Raw genomic sequence first — 13,233 nt, 5'->3', positions numbered from 1 at the left:
TTTTATGTTCTGCTTTTATGTCATCATCTATAATTTCCCTTGTTCATATTATTAATTTTGTTTTCTGGCCTAAATCATCTGCTCTCTATTTTGTCACTAAGAGCACAACATTACATTTTATCGCTGCACAAAATGAATGTGAATTGCCTTGCAAGTATGAAAAGATATCCATATAATTTTACATTTTTTTGTACTAAAGCTGGGCTGCTTATTAATAAAATGCTTTGCCGTTTCATGAAAATCATATTAGTGCTGAGAAATATCAGCTCCCCAGAATACATTATTGTAATAATATCTCAAATTAATCAGACAAAAAGTCATTCTGGACCCATTAATCCAAAAATAAAAGCTACCAACATGACTCATTTCATTAAACCTCTAGTCAGAAATAATGACATATCGCTACAGATGACGACAGACACCAGGTTTTAATGTAGAAAGTGTATTTTTTATTATTATTCCAAACTTCACTTGACCTCATACCTGCCTCCCTTCTTCTCTTTCTGTCTCCAGTTAATTCTACAAAACACGACACAGAGGATGTCACGGTCAGGCTTCATGACACGGTTGTCTCTCACTGCATGTGTTCTATATTGCTGTGCAGATAGGCATAAAAAAAACAACGTACAGAGAATAGAGGAGTGGGTGGGTACTGGCAAAAGATGAGAACAGGGCAGTGTGAGGATTTTTTTTTTTTTTTTTTAAAGAGAGAAGAGAAACAGGTATGAAGAAAAGTTCTGAGGTGAATCCCTCTCCCAGCTTGACTGACCTCCTAATACAAACCCCCTCATCTAAATGAAACCAACAAAAACAATAATTTGCTGGATATTTACATGCACAGTACCCTCCCCTTTCCCCAAAGATGCACTAATGCCTGATCCCAAAGCCATCTGCATCCCTACTCGACTGCATTATGTCTACAGTGGCCGGTACATTGTCCCCCAAAAAAGCAAAAATTATCCTGGAAATGGGACATTTCCAAATCCAATCTTTCTTTCCTTTAATCAGCACAGCGAATTAAAAGATCAAAATCAATCAAAAAAAAATTATAATGATATCAAATTTATGAATAATAATAATAATATTATTAACATTCCAGTTTTCTTGTCTGAAATGGGATTTATTTTGTGCCCGAAACCTTTTGGAAGACATTAATGTCTAATTACACTAACACACTAAGAAATGTAAAACATGGGCTCTGTCGCGGCTTCTGTATGCACACACCATAGTGAAGTCCATGTGCTGCTAAAAGTAGTCTCCAACAAATGCACATTTTACTGTTTTATCAAAGAAAGTATTCTGCCCTGTGTTTTTTTTAATGTTGCTCCTTCCACCAAAACTCCAGCGATATGCATGAACACATTTGTCGCTCTTAGCCAATATTGAAATGCCAGAACCATTTCCAGTTTCATCCTTTAAGCGGTTGAGCCTTACCGCTTCACCGGCCCCCTCTACAGGCCTGAGCTGTCTTTAAAAAAAAAAAAAAAAAAAAAAAGACAAAGGAAAAAGGAAAAAGGAAAAAAAAAAAATTCAACAGTGGGGGAATCCACTGCGGATGGATGGGAGGCATGGCTTTGGGAATGGGACAGAAAACACGGCTCTAGTTTGACGTCACCACATTCTAAAACGACAACGGGTACGAGCTGTGCCTTCCTGACGTGATCGGACTAAAAACCACAATAATCAACCCTCCCCCACCCCTCCCCTCTGAGAAATAAAAAACAATAAACAAACAAAGAAAAAAACAAACTCACAGGGACACCAAGTGGTAAGAGTCCAGGGTGCAACTGCACAACACCAGCAGGTTTCACACACACACACACACACACACACACACACACACACACACACACACACACACTTGTGGGAGTGTTGAGAGCTGGCAGTTGAGTGAAGAGTGTGGTCCTGTGTGACTTGACAGAGGTGTCCCAGCCTCCTCCTCCTCCGTTCCCACATCGTCCTCCTTCATTTCCTCGTAACCACCTGGCGTGCTGGTTCATCCCTGAGCTCAGTACATTCTATTCAGGGCTCTCTCTCTCTCTCTCTCTCTCTCTCTCTCGCTCTCTCAGACATGCACACACACACACACACACACACACACACACACACACACACACACACACACACACACACACACACACACACACACACACACACACACTCTTGCACACGTCTCCCCCTCAGGGTAGGTAAGTCCATCATTCCTCGGGTAAACTGACAGAGTGAATGTGATCAAGGCAACCGCTGCTTTCCGTCCACAGTGACACTGTCGGGTTTTGGCCTGAAGGGGGTGCTACTAACAGTTTAACCAGCCCTGTGAATGGAAGAGATGGAGGGGAGGGGAGTTATCCGTGGAATTCAAAGCATATGGAGCTGTGAAGCATTTACATGAAATACACATACTCAAAGCAAAAATTGTATTTTCTTTCCCTTCTGAGGCTCTAGAGGGCGCTGTAAGGGGTTTGAGTAAAAAAAAAAAAAAAACACAACTGGATGATGTCATTTGAGCGAAAATAACTCTCAGCGACAGGGTTATTTTGGGCTCCGTTTGTAAGAGAACACGATATGAATTACCAATCAGGAAGGCTGCTTAAAAAATAGAACAGAGATTTTGGAGTCGAGCGAGAGCTGCGTTGCATTGTGCGAACCCAAACCAAAGTCGGAAACGAGTGAGTGTCTGAGCGCAGAGAAGTGCAGCCACCACCGTTTGAATAATCTTTCAAGGCTCAAGCCCCAGAGACGGATGATGCACAAGAGCCCAAAGGCTGCAGGGAGGGGAAAAAAATCCAGTTCACTGTGTGATTTAAAAAAAGAAAGAAAAAAGCCTCAGGTGCTCTTCTCTTGTAGGCTTAACTTAACATTTGCTTTCAAAAAAAAAGGAAATTGGCGATGAAAAATGTAAACATCTATGAGTCAGAGTGATTAAACAGAATCCCAAGGGCAACTGGAAGGTGAATATATTCCCCAACCCAGTGCCCTTGACAAACAGAACAAATTGTAGAAGCGCAGGAAGCTGAGCGACTCCGTATTTGGTCACTCACGTGTAAAGAGGTTGCAGTTGCAGGTGAGAAGACTTCTGAGGAGGCTGGTAGCCGTACGAGTCGAAGCCACCGATGAAATCGACTTTAATCAGGAGAAGAGAGTGGAGAGAGAGAGAGAGAGGGAGAGAGACAGAGAGAGAGGTGATGTCACTGTACTTTCCCATAAGTCTTGTGTGTCTTTTTACCCCAAAAAAGAAAAACACTCCATGAGGGCATCAGATAGCATGGCAGCATCTATGATAGACCGCTGCAAAGCCCTCAGTGTGATATCAGACTCTGCAGAGATGCTGTGATACTTCGGCTCCTTCGCTGCCTCTGTGTCACTGATACACTTTCTACTCTTTCTCGCTCGATTCGGAAGGGCCAAACACACACACACACACACACACACACACACACACACACACACACACACACAGAACACAGAACACCTCTAGTCTGGTCAGGATCTTTTTTTCTCCAGTAGATAAAAAAAAATGCTATTTATTTATTAATGTTTTCTGAAACAGAAAATCTATTCCACAGTTCTATTGATGGGGCGACACTTCATTCTTCCTACAAGAATTTAAACGTCACAAAGTGATGATATTTGGACACTTATTTGTTGCTGTGCTTCATTCATTGTCAATGTGTTTTTTTCCATAACAGAGGAATAAATTATGTTTTTTGTGGAGAAACAACTTTTTGATTTCCCACCAATCACCAGTTTTGTCATAATTATGTCGCAACAACATCTCTGTCAAAGAAAACTTTTTTTTCTTTTGCTTGTTATCAGATTAGCAGTCAGATTACATTGTGAATGCATTGCAAATATTTATATTTCTTCATGTCCACAGCAACAGACCACTGCTGATATTGGCAGTTTAAACTATTCCGGTGTGGCATCTTTTCTCTCCCTTCACACTTCTACACAGAATCTGCTGCAGCAGGAGAATCAGAGGAGAAGCAAATCCCAGCAAGGATTTAGTCCCAACGTCATGGCTCTCGAAACACAAGCACTCTTAACATTGTGACACAAGCTGAGTGTAATGGCAAGTCAAGTCAAGATGCTGGAGGATGAGCAGCGTTCAGTGTTTTTTTTTTTTTTTTTCTCAAAAGAGAAGGGAAAAATCACTCACAACTGTCCTCGTCGTCCTGGAAGACTTTGGTGACATAGCAGGAATAGACGAGGCCAAAGAGCTGTTGAAGAGGAGACAGTGGGAGAGGCACTCAGCAGAAGGTCGGGGCACCGTCGACCCCCACGAAAGGTGGGAAGAAAAAAACCCAAAAATGTCAAGACGTGTGTGGTTGATACTCACAGCCAACAGGATCTGCAGAGCCGAGCTCAACACCTCGATGTACTGGTAGTCCAGGAGACACCCAGAGACGGTGATGACATGGTGGTCGTCAGGGGCCATGTGAGAGTCCAGCACCGGCGTCACCAGGCAGCCGGGGCCGTGCTCCATCCACCAGGAGCGGTGAAGAGATGTGTTGAACGTCATCAGGAAGTCCCTGTCCTGAACATACGCATCGAAAAAAAAGGAAAGAAACGTGTGTGTGTAAGTGGGGTGAACCTACGGCCCTACGGCCAGTCTCACTGACTGGACTGGAAACTGGGAGGCTACAGGCTCAAATTATCCCCAAAAAGCACAAATTACATGGTTTGAAGGTCACAGCAGAAAAAAAATAACCGACATTTGGCATGATTGAGGAATGCCAAGGTCCGGGGAGAACCCATTACAGGAGCACGCTGTTTCAACTTAAGACTTTTTAATTGTGACAATCAACTTTAAGGCCTCGTGTTACGAAACTGCATTTTATAAATTCTCTGCAGCAGTCGTCTTTGTGCCGATCCTGTCAGTGAACTCTGCGGAGAAGAGGAACGCCTTCGGCTTGACCCACTTTCAGAGAGTGCGTGCTCAAACCTCCAACTCTGCAAATCAGATCAGCACTTTGTGATGTCACAAAGGGGTGGGGGGTGGGGCGGGGCTCTGACAGGTCTCCCAGGTTCGCGACTGCACCCCCGAGCCTGGTCTTTGCTCCACCTTTTTAGTCTTCTTCTAAACTTGTGCAAGGTCCAACAAGGTCTCAGGTTTAGCAGGACACTAACACTCAGCGGTTTAGCACCAGGCTGCAAACAGAGTGCTAAGCATACTGTGTTCAGGAAATCTTTATTGTTTTTGTTTAATCAATATTGTACTGTAGCTCAATAACCCAGTTTTACATCAAAATTAAAAAATGTATAAAAATTTAGGACCTTTGATGGTTTCAGACAAAGACTTGAAGGATAAATCCAAACCTTCAAGCTCACCTGTGACAGGTTCCCCACCTCCAGGTAGAAGCAGATGATGAATGAGTTCCAGCCCACCCAGAGGACCATCCACACTGAATACTGCCAAACACAAAGACAGACGTCATCATCAGTTTCCACCAAGGCGCGGACGCCTTCGTCGCCTGAGAGTGACGGCGAGAGAGGCACTCACGAATTGGAGAAATCTCAAGCGAAACTGCACGCTCCCGAAAATGGCCATGATCACCACCATGATGTGGAGGAAGTTGGCCAAGATGGGAGCCCATTGGTAGCCGAGGAAATCAAACACCTGCCTCTGGAGGCCTGCCACCTAGAGGACAGGAGGAGAAGGTCGTTCGTCAGGGGACAGAGAGAGGACAGGCGCTTGGAATTGTGATCACAGCTGAGGGGAAAAATGCATACACATCACACACATCCATGTAATTAAGACTCCGCACACAGACACGCACACACACAGGCTAACTAGACACACACGCGCACGCACGCACACACACACACACACACGCACACACACAGTGACAGGGAAACACACATGCACAGGTCTGCCGCAGTTGTTTCCATGGCAACTGCCTGGAGCAGCAGCCAGTCCAGTGACTGTAAAAGAGGAGCAACCCCTGAAAGCTCCCCCAAACTAATGAGAATCTATGGGCTAGATCCCCCCTGACACACACAGACACACACACACACACACACACACCAAGCAGCCAGGCCAAACAAAAGGCGGCAACAACAAGCCTCACACACATGCCGCTGCCCTGCTTCCCTGCCTGCCTGCCTGCCTGCCTGCAACCCTGCTTACCGCGGCCGTAACTGATACTGTCTCACGTTACACACTTATTACATTTTCGCCCGAACGGTCCCGGAGCCGTGCATGGGCGCGAGGAGAGGCTTAAAAAAAACAAAACTTCTACGTCTAGGATGGAGACCAGATGTCGAACAGACAGACAGACAGACAGACAGACAGACAGACAGACAGGCCCTGCTTGGCCACAATCACATGGTCTCTAGCCAGAAGGGCCGTGTGGCCCTCTCCCAACACCACCAGCCACCCACCCCCACCCTGGGCTTCAAAGGTGCAACACACACGCAGTGGCCTGTAATGTGGCCCCGTCACAGCAGCAGCTGCTGCTGCTCAAAGCATTTTTCAGTGTGACGGTACAAGGTTAGAGGGGGGGTGTTGAGGACTTGGTGGTGGTGGTGGTGGTGGTGGTGGTGGGGGTTGAAAAGAAAAGAAAAAGGTTTGATCTCGATGTGACTGTCGGCTCCTCATCTACACGCCCGTCATTGATAGTAACAAACACAAACACCTCTATCGTCCCACGCGCGCACACACACACACACACACACACACACACACACACACACACACACACACACACACACACACTCACCAACTGCAGCAGGCAGACCACCAGCAGCGTGCATCTGGCGTCGCACTTCCCCATCTTGGAGGGCTCGGGACGCGGCTTGGAGCCGCGCAGGCTCCGGGGGAATGACGGCTCCCCGGTCAGATCCAGACTGGCTGGCCGGACGGGCTCACACCATCCCGGGCTGGGTGGACCTGTCCAACGCCTCCTCCTCCTCTTCCTCCTCCTCCTTGTGCGCTTACACGGGCCGTCCACTCACAGCGGCTGGCCCATCCTCCACCAGTCCGGTCGGTCCCGAGAGGTCCTGGGGGAGGTGGGGGAGAAGAGGGTGAGGATGAGGTGGAGGGGGAGTGGGGGCGGGTGGGGGGGCCGCTGCTGTGCAAAATGGGGGGTGGGCCGTCCACTTAATGCCGGCCTGCTGCTGCTCCAGCTCCTGCTGCTGCCGCTGCGGCTGCGGTCCGAGCGATACCGACACACGCACACCACGTCGGCCACACCTTCCAGAGAGGGGACACAACAACACAAAGGCACAAAAGACGCGGAACGCGCAGCCGCGACCGGCGGCCCCTGGGCCGCGCTACGGAGGGAAATGAGTATCATATGATAGGGAATCACACGGGGCAGAAAGCACGGCGACCCCGCAGAGGTTCCCGGCTAATGTTTGGTCGGCTCCACGCGCCGCGTTCCGGACAAAGCAGCCCCGTTGTGACTCACTTGTTCTTCGAGGAACGGAAGGAGAGGATCCCCCTCGGCGGCTTCTCCGGGGCTCCGCGACGACACCCTCGGAGGAAAGGTTGAAGCGATGGCTTCGAGCCGGGCTGCTGGGCCCCTCAGATGCCGGGATCCGGGCTTCCTTCGGTCCGTCTCGCCGCGTCTTTTGTCAACAGTCGATGCCGGGGAGGGGAGCAGGAGGAGCCGCGGGGGGAGGAGAGCGACGACGGGGAGGGAGGAGTGAGCGAGAGAGAGAGAGAGAGAGAGAGAGAGAGAGAGAGAGAGCGAGAGAGAGAGAGGAGGGAGGGGTGAGGCGGGGTGGGGTGGTCTCTCACGACCCCCTAGAAGAAGAGCTGCGTGTTTTTTCTGCAGCCCTGCCAGCACGCGTGCGTGCGCGCGCGTGGTCGAATAGGAGCACAAAAGAAAGACAAAAAAAAAAAAGAGAAGAGGTCCAAGGACCGAGCCGCGGCCCTCAGGAGGACCTTATTATTGATTTAACGGTGCATCATTCGAGCTAATTAAAATGCATGCAATGATCGTTTTATGTTCGCCTTCTCCCTGCGACTAGCAGCCACTCACCACACTGGGTATTTACACAGATTAGAGTCATCTACTGGCTGAGTCAATTGTAATTAATTACCACAGACCTAATTTATTTGTCGTATTAAACAAGCAAGGGGAATGTTGTGACGTGTGCGGTGTGCGTGGGAAGCAATTTTGGAAGAAAGGCCGCCTTCAGACTGCCAGCCAAAATCCGATTTTAGCCCATCCGGATTGAAACCAGATGGCTCTTTTGTAGTCTGAACAGTCACAAATCACATGAAACCGATTTGCGCAAAACATATTTGCCTGCAGTCTGAACGCAGCCTAAGTGGCAGTTGAAAAAAAGGTTATTAGATATTAAAATTCTCACATGATCCAAAGGAAAATCCTGTTTCCCAACATGAATCTGTCTACCGAGCGTAGGCATTAAATCCACAGGAATTAGAGAAGTAGCTTTAACGGAACTCGTTTGTTTCACCTTCCTGATATTACCTCTTTGTGACATCGCAAAGGGCACCATACCTCTACTGGGTTAAGAAAAAACCCACCTCGTTGGTCTATTGGCTCCGCCCTCAGAGACATTTGAAACCATTCAGGACAGTAGAGATAAGCATTGATTTCAGTCCCTTCAGATATACTGCTCATAAATTGTTAAAAAGCGGCTGCACACCAGTGACTTTACAAGCGGGCGGCCCAGCTCAGCTGTTTCAGGCTGTTAATTTACTAACAAGTGAAGGTCAGAACATATTTTCATGCCTACTGCAGCTTCATTTACATTTCCCCCCCGAGTATTTTTCTGAATCAAAGTTCAATTTATCAGCTTTATCACAATTCAGTCTTTGTTTCTCAACCATTGCAATCAAAGGACCAAGTTCAAACTGTTTACAAGCGATTTTTATGCAAATGGGCTGCAAAAGAGAAATGCATCCGGGCAAGATAATAATCAAAAGAAGACTTTTTTTTGTTGTTTTTTACAGAATACTAAAGTTTATTATAAAGGAACAAATCAAATGTCTTAATAAAAAAAAAAAACAACAACATGTCAGCGGCAGACTGATCACAGAGTTTAAAAACACACATCCTGAGGTTGTTGTCTCACAGGCCGTACATGTAAAATTACAGAGGCTCCTGACCGACCGACCGCACCCATTCACTTCTGAAGCCGGGGGAGCAACACACCAGCACACACTCGGTCGTGTTCAGACACACATGTTCCACACCCTACTGGATCTCTCCCATGTAGAGCCGCTTGTCACTGGAGCCAGACAGCACTGTAAGGACAGATTAAGGACCTTGTGTCAAACGCGCACTTTGAGGAAATCTTGAAGAACTTTTGAGTCGTTTTACCATGATGTTATTTTTCCAACGAGCATCACAGTGAATTTTTTTATTTATTTTTTTAATGTTGTGGACAAGCTGTTTTGCCTCACCTATCGGCTCCTCGGGGTGAAAGGCCACTTCGTTGACAGAGCCAGCGTGACCCGGCAGCTTGTACAGCATCCGGCGGGATGTGGTGTCCCAGATGTAGACAAATCTGTGGAGACGCGGTCAAAGATGCACACGTAAACTGGTGGCGGATGAGTTTGGATTATTTCACTTCCGAGTGACGTTGTTGCAGTTCAACGACGAGAAACTTCCAAATAGACGGAGACGGAGAGAAGCATCCCCAGTGTTGATGCTCAATGCAGATTTAAAGCTGTTAAGCTGCTCTATTTCCAAGGTACTATTTAATGTGTATCGTGATACAGTGTAGGCTAGTGTAAAAAACAAAAAACAAAATTGGTAACGACGAGGGACGTTAACAATCAATTGATTATCGATCAATTGTCAATTAAGAATTTAATCGATTACATGAAATTAGTCGCAATTAATTGAGACGTTTTTACACTGGGAATTTTTTTTATTGGCGTGGCGAAAACCTATATACCTAGAACAAGTTACTTTTAAACAACTTAAAAAAAAAAAAAAAAGTTGGATTGTGACCCATTAGAAGTCAACTTAGAGTCAGAGGATAAATGCTTGGGGTGTTTTTACTGTTCTCTAATGTAAAAATGGGTCACATTGGACCCTCAACATTATTTAAAGGTTAAAAAATGTCTTCCTTACACATTTTTCACTGTGAAATTTTTAGGTTGTCAGGAAAAATCGCAGCTTATCAATTAATGGTTAATCGATCGATGAGTTCAATCAACTAACGATGAATGAATTAATCAATATTTTGTATCCGAGTAACGCCATGTAGAAATGGATTTTAACCAACCACTTTTAAATAACGTGACGTTAAAGAAATTCAATTTGACTAGATGCTTGATACGTACAGTAAATGTACGTGCATGTATGTATATATTTGTGTGTGTGCGAGTATATATATATATATATATATTCTCTTTTTTTTATTCATTCTTTTTGCACACACCTATCCGCTGAGCCTGCAGCAATCTTGCTGCCGTCCGTCGACCAGGAGCACCTCAGCAGATTCTGAGACAAAGGAACAGATGTCAAACTGTCAAAAAGACGACTGCAGTACAAATTAAGGTTCAGACAAAAGTCTGAGTGAGACAAAGGAGAGCAGCACCAGTTATACGAGTCAGATTTCATATATTATTAAACTACCTTTTCAAAGTTGTGGACGTTGCCCTGGAATATCTTCACACACCTCTCCTTGGGAGCAAACGGCCGAACATCCCAAATACGTACTACAACGAAACAGAGAAAATTATTCATAAAGATCATTTTAATAATAAATGGAGACGGTCGTAATTGTGACGTGACCAAAATCCACGCTGCGCTCAGTAACCTGTGTTGTCCATGGAGTTGGAGAGGAGGTACGAGCCCTCTGAGCTCAGGCTGAGTCCAGTCACAGAGTCACCGTGGCCATGCATGTTGTAGATCAGCTTGTTCTGCCTCAGGTCCCACACCTGTGCCACAGACACATGAAAACACGTTACCAGAGGGCTCATGCTTGACTAACAGACTTGTTGGGTAGAAAGGAAAGAAAACAAGAAACCAGTCAGAGGCACAAAAAGAGATTCCCAATCCCAACTTGTGTGCCGCAAATATCAAACAACAGGCTGCTGCAGGGGTTTGAAGGAGAGGCATGCAACAAGAAAATAGGACAACACGCTGGTGATGCTCTGAAAAATCAGTATAAAAAATGCAAGACTGACGACAAAAAAGGGGAACGTTGACCATTTTTATGGGATTAGCAGGACCTGAGAGAGCACAGTCAACAGTTTAAGATCCTTACTTCAAATGCAACACAAACGACCAAAAATATTGAAATGTGTGGCTTTATGACATCGATACGTCAATGATACACGCAGTGTTAGCAATGCCTGCTTCCCCAGTGGTTATAACACGTGTGCTGTTTGTCTCTCTGTCTGTTTAAGGAGATTTGATGGGATTATTTGTTTAGGCCGCTGAGTGAAATAGTATCAGAGGTAGAAGAGATTTCTTTATACTTAAACTGTTTGTGTAAATCAGTTGATTAATTTTTGCACTACATTTGAGATGGCAGATTTTTACAGGGATAAAAAAAATAAAATAAAGCCAAACCGAACATTAGGCGTGATTTAAGGTGTTGTGCAATCGCTGGAGTCGGCTACCTTGATGTCGTTGTCAATTCCTCCAGACAGGATCTGATCACTGGTGTCATTGAAGGTCACAGCCAGCACCTGGTAGGTGTTCTGGAAGGTGTGAATGGCTCCTTTCTTACGAATGTCCCACAGCTGCAGCGAACAAGTACCAGGATTTTGCAAGGTTAGACACGGATTTAAAAACAAACAAACAAACCACCTCTGTGGTGTTTACCAAAACACACTGAAAGTAGTCTCACCTTGACTGTACCGTCATCGCTGCCGGTGCAGATGAGCTGAGGCCCTCGCCGGGCCGGGTAGCAGGTGTTTACGAAAGAGGTGTGGCCCTTCAGACGCTTGATCCTCTCTCCTGTCTCACTGTCCCAAACTCCTACAGTCTTGTCCGTGCTCGCAGAGAAGAGCATGCTGTAAGACACAACACTTTGTCTCAACACACTCAAGTCCAAACCACCATCCACCAGCGCAGTGCAGTTTGGGAGCGTTTTTACTCAGCGAGGACAGTGTACACACCTGCCGTCTGTGTTGTAATGCAGCTCCATCACAGCGCCACTGTGGCCTTTCAAAGTGGCAAAATTGTCACATTCTCCATAGACATTCCACATCACTGGAAGAAAAACAAAACAAACTTTAACCATGGTATATACAAGCACAAATCTGTTTAAACGTGAATGCGTAAGCAGCGAAACCAAGGCATGTCAATTGTCTTACAGATGAGCCTGTCGAATCCGGAGGAGGCCAGCGTGGCTCCATTAGGGTGAAACTTGCAACAGTAAACTTCGCCCTCGTGGCCCGACATCAGCATAATGGGAGCCTGCATGCTGGAGGTGCGCGGGGGACCCTGTGGAAAGCACCGCAACAGTCACATAGAGTGTGTCTGACACATTATGTCAAGTAAATCATTTTTTACACAGGACAGGACAACAGGAAAGTCTTTTTTTGGTAGCACAGATTAGAAATGGAAGGTGGTGACAATAGATTACAACAACAACAGTAACAGAGTGAATAATAGCGAAGATGCTCTGGATACCCATTGCATCGGGACACCAACCACCAGTCATAATGATGAGAATTTTTTAACACAAGTTATAATTAAATGTTTATTCCGCAATCAGATAGGTGCTGTTCACCATATATGTATACATTTTTAAATAAACTATGTGTGTGATTACTTTCTACAAGTATTACGAGATAAAATGCATGTTAATGACTAGTTAAGCTGTAGAAATGTGCTTTTCCTACTACAACTAAGCAAAAATGAGTAAATTTTCAAATATACATTATGGTCGTCTTTTCCTGCTGTGGAGCTTTTGTTATGCTCCCTTGAAAGATACAGGGTAAACTATAAACCGAGTCTTCAGAAACACCTTGGGTATCTAGTTGCCCATTTGGTGCATTTGAAACGCCTTGGCTTAACGTGTTGTACTTTTCTAATCAACAACACGCCGTGTGTATTAATGAAGCACTCTCCGTACCGTGGCCACGAGTTGCTGAGACTGTGCCGCCGCCACCAGCTCCGTCCGCGGCCGCTTCACGGCGGCTGGAACCACCGCCATGTCCGCTGGCCTCTTCATAGGTTCAATCATTCTGCGTTGGTCCGCAAAAACAAGGACTACAACGAATTTTAATTGTTCAAAACCCGGGAAATGAATGGACGTTTATCATGGAGGACCGTCAAAGGGCCAAAC

General features: G+C 45.8%; 2 protein-coding genes across 2 annotated transcripts; both read right to left on the bottom strand.

Moving 5' to 3' along the window:
* Window positions 1–426: 426 nt before the first annotated feature.
* Window positions 427–7,662, bottom strand: nkain1 (sodium/potassium transporting ATPase interacting 1). The gene is made up of 8 exons (XM_076016055.1): window positions 7,413–7,662; window positions 6,723–7,002; window positions 5,504–5,641; window positions 5,332–5,412; window positions 4,340–4,537; window positions 4,160–4,220; window positions 3,042–3,123; window positions 427–2,314 (listed from the first exon to the last, which is right to left on the bottom strand). The coding sequence occupies exons 2-8, from the start codon at window positions 6,774–6,776 to the stop codon at window positions 2,305–2,307; spliced, it is 624 nt and encodes a 207-aa protein (XP_075872170.1). The 5' UTR covers window positions 6,777–7,002; window positions 7,413–7,662; the 3' UTR covers window positions 427–2,304.
* A 1,169-nt stretch (window positions 7,663–8,831) lies between these two features.
* On the bottom strand, window positions 8,832–13,155 carry snrnp40 (small nuclear ribonucleoprotein 40 (U5)). The gene is made up of 10 exons (XM_076016052.1): window positions 13,021–13,155; window positions 12,257–12,386; window positions 12,059–12,152; window positions 11,788–11,953; window positions 11,558–11,680; window positions 10,750–10,870; window positions 10,566–10,648; window positions 10,369–10,430; window positions 9,383–9,486; window positions 8,832–9,223 (listed from the first exon to the last, which is right to left on the bottom strand). The coding sequence occupies exons 1-10, from the start codon at window positions 13,129–13,131 to the stop codon at window positions 9,174–9,176; spliced, it is 1,044 nt and encodes a 347-aa protein (XP_075872167.1). The 5' UTR covers window positions 13,132–13,155; the 3' UTR covers window positions 8,832–9,173.
* Window positions 13,156–13,233: the final 78 nt, after the last annotated feature.

Source organism: Nelusetta ayraudi, unplaced genomic scaffold (genome assembly GCF_046127955.1).
Source record: "Nelusetta ayraudi isolate G7.1 ecotype Tasmania unplaced genomic scaffold, CSIRO-AGI_Nayr_v1 ptg000212l, whole genome shotgun sequence".
Classification (NCBI taxonomy): Eukaryota; Metazoa; Chordata; class Actinopteri; order Tetraodontiformes; family Monacanthidae; genus Nelusetta; species Nelusetta ayraudi.
The sequence above is the reverse complement of the archived record's forward strand: the minus strand, read 5'-3'. Positions and strand labels throughout refer to the sequence as shown.

Bases quoted from the DNA above. Each gene is read 5' to 3' on its own strand.
- nkain1 (XM_076016055.1), bottom strand. From the start codon at position 6,776: ATGGGGAAGTGCGACGCCAGATGCACGCTGCTGGTGGTCTGCCTGCTG. The intron at 5,413-5,503 runs GTGAGTGCCTCT...TGTGTTTGGCAG, and splicing joins GCTTGAGATTTCTCCAATTC to TATTCAGTGTGGATGGTCCT. The intron at 3,124-4,159 runs GTGAGTGATTTT...TCCTGATTAAAG, and splicing joins CCAGGACGACGAGGACAGTT to TCGATTTCATCGGTGGCTTC.
- snrnp40 (XM_076016052.1), bottom strand. From the start codon at position 13,131: ATGATTGAACCTATGAAGAGGCCAGCGGACATGGCGGTGGTTCCAGCC. The intron at 10,649-10,749 runs GTTACTGAGCGC...GTTTCGTTGTAG, and splicing joins CAACTCCATGGACAACACAG to TACGTATTTGGGATGTTCGG. The intron at 9,224-9,382 runs GTGAGGCAAAAC...CTGTCCTTACAG, and splicing joins TCACCCCGAGGAGCCGATAG to TGCTGTCTGGCTCCAGTGAC.